Source organism: Agelaius phoeniceus, chromosome 2 (assembly GCF_051311805.1).
Source record: "Agelaius phoeniceus isolate bAgePho1 chromosome 2, bAgePho1.hap1, whole genome shotgun sequence".
NCBI lineage: Eukaryota > Metazoa > Chordata > Aves > Passeriformes > Icteridae > Agelaius > Agelaius phoeniceus.
In genome coordinates this window covers 3,290,960-3,304,889 of record NC_135266.1, presented here as the reverse complement: position 1 = coordinate 3,304,889, position 13,930 = coordinate 3,290,960, and the positions used below count along the sequence as shown (strand labels likewise).

Below are 13,930 nucleotides of genomic sequence, written 5' to 3'. Positions count from 1 at the left end.
GTTAATGGACAAATATAGACGTGGTGTAAGCAGGGCCAGACCTCATTAACATATTTGGAGTTACACCCATTTATACCCAGCCTGGCTTTGGGCCTGGATCAGCAATTCCCCAGGGACCAGCCTGCATCAAACCACTGCTGAATTTGGCCCATTTCATCTGACATCTGCATCCTGCCTCGAAGTGGCCTGTCACACTTACTGCACATCACATCACACCTGCCCAGGCGGCCAGGGGCAATTGACTTTTTTGTTTAAAAAAACCACCGAAAAAACAACAAAAATTAAAAAAAAAAAAAATTCAGTCACATATCATCAAGAAAAACAACATTGTTTTAGGACTCTTATCTCTTCACTCCCAAATATCCTGTTTCTTCGAGCTGCGGTGGCCAGGACCAATAGAAACCTCTTCCTGCCATTGGCTGACTTCATTTCCCAGAGTTAGCACAATCTCATCCGCTCTAAACAACCTCATCAAAACTTCTTTCTGGTCAGAGCGAAGCAATAATTATTATTAGCAATTATTAGCGATCAATAATCTTGATCACATTATGGCAAGCACTATTAAGGTAAGGAGGGGGTACCTTTTTTTGGTTGGAATTTTTTTCTCACTGCCGTGTTCTTTGGTTTCCTTTATCAACCTAGATAAGTTAGAATTGGGCAACACCCCCACTGCCACAATAGAGGACAACAAGATTTCCTTTGTACTGCCTAGTAAATTTCCTTTTTCCTACTCCAACCATCCGCAAGGCTTAAAAACTTCAAACTCGGAAAAAAAATTGGGTTTTTTAAATTCACTGTTCAGTGGTGTGGATTGCATAGACGAAGCCCTTTTGTGAGAGCTTCAGAAATTTCTTGTAGGTATCCCTCGGACAACTTGGATGTGTTTGTGGACTGCCATGAGGGGAGAGGGTGTGCACTGGAAGGAAAAACCGGGCTCCTAAGGGCTCTAAACTTTTGGATACTTTGAAATGTTTCTCTTGCGGATGGGGACACAAATGGGAAGGAGAGGCGCCAGCTCTTGTTTCTCTCTCTCATGCAGGTGTTAATTATGTGCTTTTCTAGAAATTCTTAACCTTAAACTCGGGACTTTTCTGAATGTTATTTTAATAGTGGTGGGAAGATCTCACGGGCGTGTTCGTTTTTTATTGTTTTAATTTTTTGGACAATAAAAATCTCCTCTTGGTGCATAATTTGATCTCGGTGCATGGTTTGTTGGCTTTGGGTTTGTTTTTTTTTAAGAATGGCTTTTCTGAGTTGTTTTGGTCTGTGTCACTTAGAAAGTTGACTAAATCTGTCTGTCTATCTAGTTTTTGTTTCTCTGGACAGCAGTTACCAATAGAGCAATTGCTGTGATTAATTGCAGAATGTAATTAAGCGATTTGTGATAGTGAAACTAATTTTACATAAAGAGCACGGACAGTGAGGACTCTGCTGTGTTGTTTTATCAGGTTTGGGATCAAGGTATTGTCGGATTCAGGTCTGAGGTATTTGTTTTCTTCTTGGCATTGTCTGTTTCTGTACTTTTCTAATTATCTCGGAGATTTAATGAGGGGTTTGGAATAGCCTGGCTGTGGGATAAGTAGGGCCGCACTTGGATTTTTCAGTAAATTTGCTCCAGTGTTTACATTTCAGAGATCATTTGATGCTTTTTGTTATGGTTTTGGGAAGCTGACAGCAGTGCCCGAGGGCAGTGTGATTGAAAAGTCGAATGAACCTTTTGTTTTTGTAATCACTGATGTTTTCATGGGGCTATCAATAGAGACATAGATCTGACTCTCCTCTGCACTGCTGGCCAGCATCTGTTAAATGCTAAATAGCTCCTGAAACTGAATTCCCTCTGGTTTTGCCGTGCATTTGAGAGCATGCAGGACATGACAGGCACTTAATGAAAATCTTGAGTTTCAGGGAGTCAAGTTTTGGCTAAAAGGAGGGCTGTGTACTGAGGTTTTAATGATGGGTTTGCTTCTATTAATCAGAATATTGATGCAAAATTTATTTTGAAAAATAATGGCACCCACGAGATCGGATGCCGTTTGTGTTTTAGGTAACTTCTATTATTTATTTCCTTTATGTTTCATATTGACTGAATTTTAATAGACTAGAAGATTGTTAAATGATACCTAATCTTTGTTATTTAACCTCCACCTTACACTTAGAGAACTGTTTTATACAGCCTGGTAATGCAATGTACTCAGCAAAATGGAAATATGTACAATTCGCTGCCCTTGTCTGGAGTGTGAATCTTGCAGGAGGTCTCAGGCAATCCAAAATGTTGAGGATTTTGCTGCCCAGGCTGCTGGGAAGACCTTACATGCTGTAGCAAGAATTAAAATTTTATTTATGCAAGTGCAAAATGTGAAATGACTGGAAAGAAATGACAGGTGCTTTGTATTCGAGGTGCAGGAAATGTGCTCTGACATGAGGCTGAGACAGTCCAAAGATTTTCAATTCCTCTTCTATGGGGAGTGGATAAAGAAGCCTTTTAACTGAAGGATTTCTGAAATAAAGACATTCCCTTTGAAGGCCAGGCAGGTGTTTGTTTAGCTTTTGCTAAACTCTTACACACATACATATATTTAATCATATAAATATTGAATATAATGGCTTGTGTTGTCTGCTGGCAGTGGGGAGCCCAGCTCTCCCAGTGTGGAGAGCCTCATCTGGGAATTCACTGACTTCTTTGGGCAAGCTGTGGAGTCACTAAATTTCAGAATTAGGATGGGAATGGTTCTGTGTTTGTTCACAACGGGGCAGAGACTTCTCGGAACCTGCAAAGGTGACCTTCCAGTCAGGGTGTCTGATTCATCCTTTCCCTCTCACCACCCTGCAGATGGACCCGTGGGACACTGGGGCTCAGCAGGAACCCTGCTGGTTCCACTGGGGCTCACTGGGCTCTGGGCAGGCAAACCCGGCTGTGAGTTTTTGGGGCTGTGAGTTTTTGGGGGCTGTGAGATTTTGAGGGCTATGAGTTTTTGGGGGCTGTGAGTTTTTGAGGACTGTGAGTTTTTGGGGGCTGTGAGTGAGTTTTTGGGTGCTGCGTTTGACGTCCTGAGCATGATTTTCCCAGGGGATCACTCTCTCTTCACCCCGTGCCTTCCTCCTGCTGCCCCCTGTTCCTTTTTCCCAGGAAGGTGAAAAGGTGGAGGATGAGGCAGCAGCTTTTTCCCAAGCTCTGATATGGATAAATAATATTAATCCTGACTTCCCCACTGAACCATCCTTGCCCAGGGCTCAGCAGGAACCCAGCTGGTTTCACTGGGGCTCACTGGGGTCTGGGCAGGCAAACCCTGCTGGGAGTTTTTGGGAGCTGTGAGATTTTGGGGGCTGTGAGATTTTGGGGGCTGTGAGATTTTGGATGCTGTGAGTGAGTTTTTGGGTGCTGAGTTTGACATCCTGAGCATGATTTTCCCAGGGGATCACTCTCTCCTCACCCCGTGCCCTCCTCCTGCTGCCCCCTGTTCCTTTTTCCCAGGAAGGTGAAAAGGTGGAAAGTTTGTCCTGAAGAGGAGGAGGAGGATGAGGCAGCAGCTTTTTCCCAAGCTCTGACATGGATAAATAATATTAATCCTGACTTCCCCACTGGACCATCCTTGCCCAGGCCAGGGATCTCTCCCTTGGCTGGGGAGAGGTCAGTGCAAGAAGCTGTGGAGAGGAAGGTGGTGCAAGGAGGTTCCTGCCCAGCCAGGATTTTGGGTTGATACTTCATATCCCAATACGTGGTGCATACTCAGCTGAGCTCTCTGTTATATTTTTTTGGCATTTTGAAGGATGAAATGTGGTTTTTCAAGTGGAAAAAGTCTCCTTAGAGTGAAGAGTTCAGTGCTGACAGGTTTCCCTCTGGCTCAGGTGGTGTCTGACAGCTCTGCGGTGGCACAGCAGTGCAGAGCACTGAAGCTGAACGTTATCAAATAAATGCAATTATTTATATTTATTAGTCACACTAATTACTGTAAATACAATTTTAGAACATGTCTGAATTGGGCATCAGTCTTTTGTTTGTGTTTTGCCTTTTTTAATAGAATGGAGCAAAAATTAGTTAAAGTTACCTTGAGGTGCAGTAAAAATAGTTATCCTGGAGGTCATTTTGGTGTGTTTTCCCATTAAAGTAGAAAAGTACAACTAGAATTCTAATTTCTTGTCATGTTCAAGCCTTGCTCTGTTTCTCTCTTTGCCTGCCAGTGCCATTATACTTATTCTTAGAAAAACTCTTCAGTAAGTTGAGTTTATAATGATTTATTTGTTATACTTGTGGATATTTCTTTAACTTGCACCTAAATATGCTCACATCCACTCTTCATTGTTATTTGCTGAAGTGATAGAATGAATTTGTATGGAATCTGTGATTTCAGGGAGAAGAAGTCTGTGTGTTTGATAAAGGACAGGAGAGAATATTTGTGGTTTCTGAGGCTTGAGGGTGTGGATGCACTGATTAAAGCAGAATATAGGAGGCAGGATTAATTTTTTTTTTTGAGGAATCTTGTTCTGTGCTTGTCTCTATACCATCAGATTTTTCTCACTTTCTTTAGAAACTCCAAGTAGTCACTGAAATGCTTCTGAAAGCTGGAGACAGTTAAGAAATAAATCTGTTCTTGGCATATGGAAATGTTTAAGGCTTTGTTTAGAGGATTGCATCTGCACTGAGTCCAGCAGAGCTGACACAGTAATTTGTACTTTTGTTCCTTGCATTACAACAATTATAAAGATTATTATCTTTTCCCCCCCCCCCCCATCTCAGTTAGCAGCTGATCCAATGGCATATTTAACTTGTTTAACTTTTTAACATATTTAAGTTTGTTAACTTTATCAAAGCTTGTAAATCCTTCTGTTGGCTTTGGTGATGTTGAACATTTAAACACTTAAATTTTGCTGAGCACACACCTGAGTGCTCTGGTGAACCAGAGACAGCAACAGAGCCTTAAAGCACTTACCCTGATCCTCCACTCCTCAATCCAAACTTCCACCAATTTCATGAAGGTTTTATCCCAATAAAGGCAGCAGAATCAGAGCTATAATTATTTCCAGGTAAAGCACTATTTCTGACTCAAATACAAATGTGCAATTTCAAGGCAGAAATGAACAGAAGTTATTCTGGGGGGATTTTTGTGTTGTTTTCTTTTGCTTTTAATCAGCAGTCATTTAACTCAATTTGGTTTGTGTCTTCATATGCCAAAACCAAGTGAAATATAAGGATTTTGCTTTCTAGAATTAAGTCCCCAGGCAAGGAACAACAGCTGGAAAATGCATATGTTTGACTGTCTGAGCTTGTTGGTTTGTTTGTTTTTCCTGAACAAGAACTACATTATCCCTTAACAAAATGTTTTTCAGCAAGTTCCCCGTGTTACAAAAGGCCTTTCAGAAATAATGTTCAAAGAAACAAGTGCTCTTGGAGAATGACTTGCTGGAACATAAACACAGAAGCAGTTTTGCAAAATATCAATGCCAAAAAAAAAGATATTTATTTTCCAAGCAACGCTTTATAATTCAATAAAAATATATAATGCTGTTTACTCAGGAAGAAGTAGCCTTTGTAATGCAACTTTCTGAATCAAGCCAAGAGAATTAGTTAGAAAATTGGAAAAAAAAAAAGAAAAAAAGAAAATTTTGTTTTGCATCACTTGTATTATGAATTTTAGCAAAATAAGGGTGATACAGTAGAAAATATCACAATGCCAAACTTTGTCAGGGTAACTAATTCATTGACTGCAATGGGAATTTTATCATACCTATCTTTGAAAAATTAATTTCTTTGGATAGGTAATTATACAGCCACCCTGCTGTCTTTGATATACATATATTTGTTTTAATTTAAATTTGTGTATTACAGAAGAAATTTTTGCATTGAAAACATCAACAAAGATAGGAAAACTTTGAAGCATTTATGTGAAAAAGGCATCAGTCCTTTGCTTAAGGAATGGATGTGTCTTTGTGGTTGGAGGGGTTGTTTTGAATTTTGTAACCAAGTCTGTCTGAGCTTGGAGAATGCTGTGTCCCTCAGTTTATTCCTGCTCCCTTAGAAGGACTGTATAATCCTGTAAATAATTTATAACTATGAACAGAGAGATTTTAGGAAATCTAGTGAGATTTGGCTTGCAAATATTACCTTTCTCCTTGAATTGCATCTTTAGGCACTGGGTTACCAATTTTTACTATGCACAGAGAAAGACTGGACATTTCTTTCAGGAAAGGGGTATTAGTGGTTAATAAATAAAATTCACTGTGGTTTTTAATAACTGCTGTGTATGAGCCAGCAATTACCTCTTCTGGTAATTGAAACTTTGAAACTTTCAGAGTTACCAGAACTTACTCTTCTGGTAATTGAAACTTTGTCAATTCATTAATTTTACTTTGAAACAAGTTTGATAATTATCATTATCAAACTTGTTTCAAAGTAAAATCAATGAATTGACAATTATTCGTCACAAGAATGCCATCGAACATTAAAAGTTAAAAAAGAATGATGACTAATAGTGAATTATTTTTTTTTAAGGGCTAGGCTGAGGGACTCAGAGTGGCCAAGGGAAATGGTTTTTTGGGAGTAGTGAGTGGAAGGCATGCCTAGGATGTGATGTGTTCCCCTTGCAGGGCTGTTTGTGGGTGGGAAGTGGTGTCACCAGGCTGGCGTGACCTCGTCACCCTGAGAGAGGAGCTGACTTGCTTAGTCAAAGGTGTGTGCTGCCAACACATGACAGGGACTGGCTTTATGCAAATACCTGCAGGAAGGGGTGGATCCCAGTTTTCGGGAAGTGGCAGGACTCTTTAAAGGTACCTGCCTGATTGGACAGGGGTGACAGAGTGGCAGACCAAGACACGGTGCCACAAGTGGAGAAAAACCCCCCCAGGAGCCTGGAAATGCTTTGTTTGACAAATCCCTCATTGCAGCAAGTTAATTCTACGTGGAAGGTTTTGCATAACTGCAGGAGGTTTTTTTTTAAACTTCATTCTTCAGAGCTGAAAAACATCTTTTTTTAGACTCTCTGTTTATTACCTTGATAAACAGCAAAATGCTGCCACAGCAATTACCTTGGTGATAAAGGGTCTGTAGACAGATACTTCCTGCATTCATTTCCTACCCAGATAAGCTGCCAAAATCAGGGACTACCAATACAGGAAATGCTTTCAATAGGAACTTCCTATCTGTTAATATCTAATTCACTGGAAAGATCTGAGTCCTTCATGTTTCATATGAAGGTAATGCTCTACCTGATGCTTTTTAAATACTCAAGCCCCAGCACAATGCATCTGTTGCTGTAATAAATTTCAAACCAATGCTGTTATTCTGGACTATGAAATATCAGCATTTTTCTCTGCAGGGGTAGGAAAAGTGCCCCTGCATTTTATAATAATTGGGAATCAGGATGCTTCAAAATGCACTGTCATTCTGTCAGATGAAAAATAATCCTCCTTCAAACTCCTTGTTGCTTGAATCCTTTGCTCATTTCTGTACATCTCCAAGTAAAATACACATTTCAGTAGCACTTTAGGTGGACTTCTCCAACAAATAGTTCAGAGCATGTTCTGGAGATCTTGGAGAATTTTTTTTTTTTTTGCAATCCACAGTGCCATACATATTTATCAAAAATGACTGAAACAGAAATTTTGCCTCACAGTGCTGGGAAGTAAAAACATGACTAACCTGTGTGTTTGAACCTCTGCTAAGGAAAAGAGAAAAGAGCAAAGGAAATAAAGACAGAAAACCTCCACTGCTGATCGTAACTTCAGGGTAATTTGTTTCAGGCACATGAACAGCAGGATGAATGAGGATTTATGAAACCTGGAGTGAAATTGGCCAAAATGAAGTCAACAGTATGACTTGACTGGGGCCAGGCTTTCACTCAATTTATTCAGGAGTTCAGCCCAAAATTTCTGTGTTGTTTTGCCAGTGATTCCGCTGGTGTCATTCCAGGTTTCTGCCACTGTGAATGAGATGGGTATTTTGGCCTTTCCCTGCAGAACTGAGAAGTCTTTTGCTGCTGTGGCTTCATTTATATCCCACCTTCTCATCTGGGAAGAGCAGTCCCACATTCAGTTATCGCCTCAGGTTGCTAAATTCGTGTAGTGCTCTGGACCTGGGGTCTGAGGATCTGGTTGGGTTTACTGAGGCTGGGGATCTGAGGCTGGATTCACAGGCCTTTCCAGACACCATGGTGAACACATCCCTTGGAGATTTCTTGGCTGTGGGACCGGAGGGCACCTGACCCAAAACCCCAGGTACTACAGAGGGGTTCTGCAGGCTGGAGGTCGATTATGACAAGTGGCTTTCCCAAGGCCGTGGGTGAAGAAGCTTTAGGAAGCTGCCCCTTGGCTTTGGGCTCACAGGGGTGCTGGAGAGATGCACACTTTGTCCTGAAAGCAATGTTCCTCAGATGTGGTTTAGTCAACTCTTATCTGCTGACATAAATTTTTATTATTGTTAATCTTTGGCGTGCTCACAGCAGCTTTCCTCATGCGTCAGGTATTCCTTTGGAAGTGCTCAAAACTGTTGCTTTTTACTAATCAGATCAACTCACTAAAGTGGTGGCCAGAGACATTTTTCACATTATTTCCATGCAGGCATTACCTTTTAAAATATTTCCCCGCCATTTGTCATCGAGGCATCGTTACCTCTGCTGTTTTCATGGAATTCAGAATCCGATTGTTTAGTCTACGTCAAGGGGGGAAAACGAGGGGGGTCCTGTGCCTTTAATGTTGTTTATAACAGTTGGACAGAGCTTGTCAGGTGAAGGTTAATTGCTCTCCAGTTAAAGCAGTTCTCTGCACAGATGGGTTATCAGGGCTGAACACTCGTTACAAGATTAATCTCGTTTCCGACAAGACTTCCCTTTCCTCCAACTGATTTTTGCTCAGCCATTGGACCTGTCAGCAGCCGTTAGGAGAAGGGTGGGTTACCTCTGGGATATTAATGCCTGTGAGCAGCCAAACAATGCAGAGCGTGTGTCATATCGGCGGGGAACATCTTTAGGAGACAGCACATTTCAGAGCTCCTCTGAAGGTCGAGATTCATAAACAACAGAAACAATCAGGAGTGTTTGTGTTAACCCTCCTTGTGGACACAAGCTCGTAGGCTCTTTTTTTGTGTCCCTCCTCATCTCTTTGGACTTGATTTTTTAAGGTCCAAGGGTGTGTTTTTGGAGAAAATTTTAGCCAGCAAAGCAGCCCTGGTGAGATGTGGAACCCAAGATGCTTCTGTCTGGTCGATTGATGGACAAGGCCTTCAGTTTATGCTTAAATGAGAGGCAATAAACCTCTCATGGTGAGTGGTGACCACTCCCACACCACTGGAGAATGGTGACCACTCAAAAAACCTCAAACTTTGGGAGTTCTGTCATGGTCTCTAAGCCAAGACAGGTTTTTTGGTTTTTTTTTTAAATCAGGTTAAAATGAAAGGGGGAGGAAAGGGAGCATGACTTTCATTAGAATCTATCTGTACTTAGCTATGTAACCTAGGAGCCTTGCTTGAGTTGTGGTCAGTGGAGAGAAAAGGGTGTCTGTAGGATGACTCAGGACTCCTGCATGTCAAGGTCTTACCAACATTTTTCAGATACTCTCTGAGGCATTTATTTTTCTCCATAGACGTAACATTGGGAAATAGAGGCTATTAATTGATGGACCTAAGTTAGGCCCATCACTTAAACCATTAAACCTGTTGAACTTTCCTCTTTTTTCCAAGCTGGAGCCATTCAGAGGTGGATCCACTGGGCTGCAGAGGTATGAGATGGATGTGAAGTGTGAGGAGAAGCAGGCACATCATGTTCTTAGCCCAGTTTTGCCTTTCTAGCCAAGGCTGCAGCAGCTCTGCCAGTCCCTCATCCCGAGCCTTTGCATGGACTGAGTTCAAGGAGGCTGAGGCACGAACACAAAAGTCTCACTGGAGTTTTTGGGTGTATTTCAGGAGTTCTGATACAACCAAAATAACACAACTTGGCAGAAGGCTCTGGCCACGCAGCTTTAGTCAGTAAATTCTGAAACACTAAACAAATATTCAAGGCAACAAACAGGGTGGCTCTGATGTTTCCTTCGAGTTTCCTGTCCTGGCTTGGGATCAGCTCCATCCTGTCGATGGTGCTGAGTCTCTTCATTGACTTCTGTGAACTTTGAGTCGGGCTGGGTTGTCCCAGCCAAGAAATGCAGCTCTGTGGAGGGTCCTGGGCTGCATGGCATTCACTGGATGATTTATTTCCAGTTTGTTTTATAAACATGCAACAAAACTAATAAATTATACAAAACTCAAGTTTTCTTCTAAAAAAAATCTATCTGCAAGTTACTGACAATTCTCTAATTTTCTTTTTTTAATTTTCTTTCAATCATCAAGTAGTTTAATAACATTACTGCTGAATTCTTAGGGTTTCTCATACTAGCAAGATTAAAAATGCATTTTCCTTTGATTTAGAATCCACAGGGTTTAGGGAAATTTACTTGCTCCAGTTACAAAGCTGAAATGAAAGGTAGACAGGAATGTAACCTCTGGATGTCATCCTCTTCAGCTCTGTGCATTCAGAGCCAAAGCAATTCAAGAGAGTGAATTCCATTACTGGTTCTAATAAGATAGGAAAAGTGTATAGTAAATCTTAACAATGCCAACCAAATCACTGCTGCTTTATGCCAAAGGAGGCAAGTTTAGTCGAAAGTTTTTTAATGGGCCAGGTTGAATTATTTTTAAAAGAAGAGAGTCCCTAAGAGGTTGTTAAATCTCTGCTTAGAGCCCTGAATAGGGATCTTGTTTTTCAAGATGCTGATCGAGTTGAGAGTTCCTGCTGCCTGTGCTCAGTGAGAATTCAGATGGTTTTGAAGAGGGAAGCTTACACTCAAATAAGAATTGTTGTTGTGCCACTTACCTGATGCGAGAAAACCCCTCCTTGTCAATACCACCTTTCTAGAAAAAGGAAATTGAAAGTGGATTTTCCAAGGAAAGGTCTTTTTTTAGCAAAGCAATGAAATCTTTAATGTGAGGGCAGCGAGGCTCTGGCACAGGGTGCCCAGAGCAGCTGGGGCTGCCCCTGGATCCCTGGAAGTGTCCAAGAACAGGTTGGACACTGGGGCTTGGAGCACCTGGGACAGTGGAAGGTGTCAGGAGTGGCACTGGATGGGCTTTAATGTCTCTTCCAGCCCAAAACATTCCATGATTTTGTGATGATTTGGCTTTCTCACTTAGAATGGGAAGCTTTAGATCCAGGCATTCAAAATGAACTACAAACTCCAAAGCTGTTTGGTGGGCAAGTGGGTTGCAGATTTGACAACTGGAACATCCTCAAAAAAAAAAAAAATCATTTCAATAGATGTTGGAAATATTTTGAGCTAAAGCACAATCTGTGAAATGTGCATGTAAATTACTGACTTTAAACTCATTCTGTGTGACTTTTCTCTCTGCAATGGTGCCCAGATCCTTTTCAGTCAGCATGAATGTGAAGTCTTATAGAATCACATAATCATTGAGCTTGGACACGACCTCCAAAACAACCAAGTCCCAGCTGTGCCCCATGGGCACCTTGTCCCCAGCCCAGAGCACTCAGTGCCACCTGCAGGGGACACCTGCAGGGCTGGGCACTGCAAAGCTCCCTGGGCAGCCCCTGCCAAGGCCTGAGCTCCCTTGCCATGGGCAAATTGCTGCTGCTGTCCAAGCTGAGCCTGCCCTGGCCCAGCCTGAGGCCGTTCCCTCTGCTCCTGTCCCTGTGCCCTGGGAGCAGAGCCCGACCCCCCCGGCTGTGCCCTCCTGGCAGGGACTTGTGCAGAGCCACAAGGGTCTCCCTTATTTGCTGTCTTCAAATTTACTTCTTTTTCTCCACATCACATCCTTGATGTAACCTTTTAGGACTCAGACCAGACCAAATTCCATTTCAAATATGTTTCTCTTCCGAGCTTAGGTCCTCATAGAACTGTTTTCCTCTTTTGTAGAATTTTTATTCAGCCTCTATCCATCTCAGTGCTTCTTGGAAGATGCAATTCTCACCAGCTCTCAGCATTTTTATTGGGCATCTTGTGATATTTAGCAGCTAAGGGTCACTTTCTTGAATTATGTGAACATTTGAAATCTTCACTGCTCACTGACAAAATGCTCTAGTTCTAAAAATTTTATCTTAAAAGCCAAGATACAGACCCAAAGTACATTGGGTTAAGTACTTTTTTTTTCCAAAGCCTGATCCAAAACTCTCTGGTCATGTTTCTGGTTTGTAAGCTGGGATTCAGATGTTTTCTTGTCATCAGGTTAAATATTATTCCTGAAGATGTCAAGAAATAAAGCTGGAAGTTCAGCCTCTTGGAGAAATGTGTTTGCTGTGTAGTAACTGCCAAAAGCTTCAGTTTATATTTAAAAAAACTGAAAATATTCAAATTTTGCATCACAAAATTGTGATTATATAATCCCAAGTAAAGAAAATGCATTTCTATTTATATATTCATAGAAATTTTCCCTCCAAATACTGCAACTTAGGGAGCTTTAAGGCTTTTATTACACTGTAGAGGACCAATTAAAGATGCTCTAGGTTGCTTGAGAAAGGTCAGCATTAAATGGGGTGTCTGTAAGCCCCAAGGCATTGCTTTGCTTTTTTTCCCCTCCTAATTCTGTGTTTCTTTCCTTAGTGAAAAGAAGAGAATTTCAGAAGGTTGAATAAGAAGCTGAGTTAAAATGTTGCAAAAAGTTTTATATGAAAATCTCAAGGTAGAGGTAGAAAGCAGTAGGATGTGATATTGAAATTAAGGTGATGAGAAAAAATGTTAAATTTTCTGTAAAAATATTCAGAATTCACAATGACATGACCTTAAAAATAATGAAATTTCAGAGGTAAACATATATATATTGCTCATCTTGTCTGCCTTCTAATTCACAAATATTTTACTGAAAATGAAAACCAATAGTGTTCTTAGCTGACTCCAGAATTTAGGTTCAGAGGAACCTAAGGTTCAGTAAGATCATGAAAGTTGGCAGCCACCATTGTTAAAAAGGAAGCTTGATAAATCCTCAGACTTAACTCTTTTGAAATCCTAGCTAAATAGGATTGGGATGATGCTGAAATGAAATTTCTAAGCTTGATAAGGACATTAAAACTAGACTCTCAGAAGGAGAAATTTTATTTAAATTTTATTTTAAAATAATTTTCCCTCTATTCCATGAACAATTGAAGCAATAATTATAAGTGCCAGTCAGTGCTGCTAAAAAAACCAAACCAAAGTGAAAGGTGGGAAAACAAAATCTGTTGAGGAAGTGCTTTGAGTCATGAAGTGTCCTAAGGAGGACAAAGTTTTCAATTTTTTTTGAAGATGTCAGCTTTGTATTGGAGAGACTCTGACAGAAAAAAAAAAGCAAAGTCATTATACTGTGAATTTTCATGGCAGTGAGCATAAATCTGTAGTCTCCAGTGTTCCAGAGACCATTTACAGTCACCAGCCTTGTTTAAATGAATGAGAAGGCATCCAAGCAAAGGAGAACACAGGCCCAAACCTCCAAAAAAAAGTCTGGATTTGCAAACAGAGAAGTGCTATACAAAATATTGCCTCAGTTAGCCCTGGCTTTCCCAGATTCCCAAGTCCCATTCCCAGATTCCCTGGCTGATTCTTGTATTCCACACCTTCCCCATGCTCCAGCCACCAGCAGAACCCTCTGGCATCACAGACTTCAGCCTGGTTTTCATCATCCATGGCCTTTCCTTCACCAGCTTTCTTCCATCTCATTTTGCACTTCTTCATCTCTTCCTCTGTGTTCTTTTTCACTCAGATTGCAATCACTTTGCTTTATTCAGTCCTCAGTTCCCCTCAGCTTCTAAACACGCATTTCTGAAGGACGGGGATGGTTTTACACTGTTTGCCTCTCTTGGGAGGGACTTTTCACAAGGGATGCAGGGACAGCACCCAGGGAATGGATGGGAGGGCAGGGCTGGGTGGGATCTTGGCAATGAGGAATTGTTCCCTGGCAGGGTGGGCAGGGCTGGGATGGAATTCC

The 13,930-nt window shown here is 41.3% G+C and overlaps 1 protein-coding gene across 2 annotated transcripts in view; it reads left to right on the top strand.

Annotated features, from left to right (window-relative positions):
* Window positions 1–427: 427 nt before the first annotated feature.
* Window positions 428–13,930, top strand: part of ERG (ETS transcription factor ERG) — a 64,496-nt gene continuing 50,993 nt past the window's right edge. For both annotated transcript variants that reach the window (XM_077193216.1, XM_054654822.2), the window contains exon 1: window positions 428–566. In XM_077193216.1, the coding sequence (XP_077049331.1) occupies window positions 549–566 (18 nt within the window). In that variant the 5' untranslated portion in view covers window positions 428–548. The remainder of the gene's footprint in view (window positions 567–13,930) is intronic.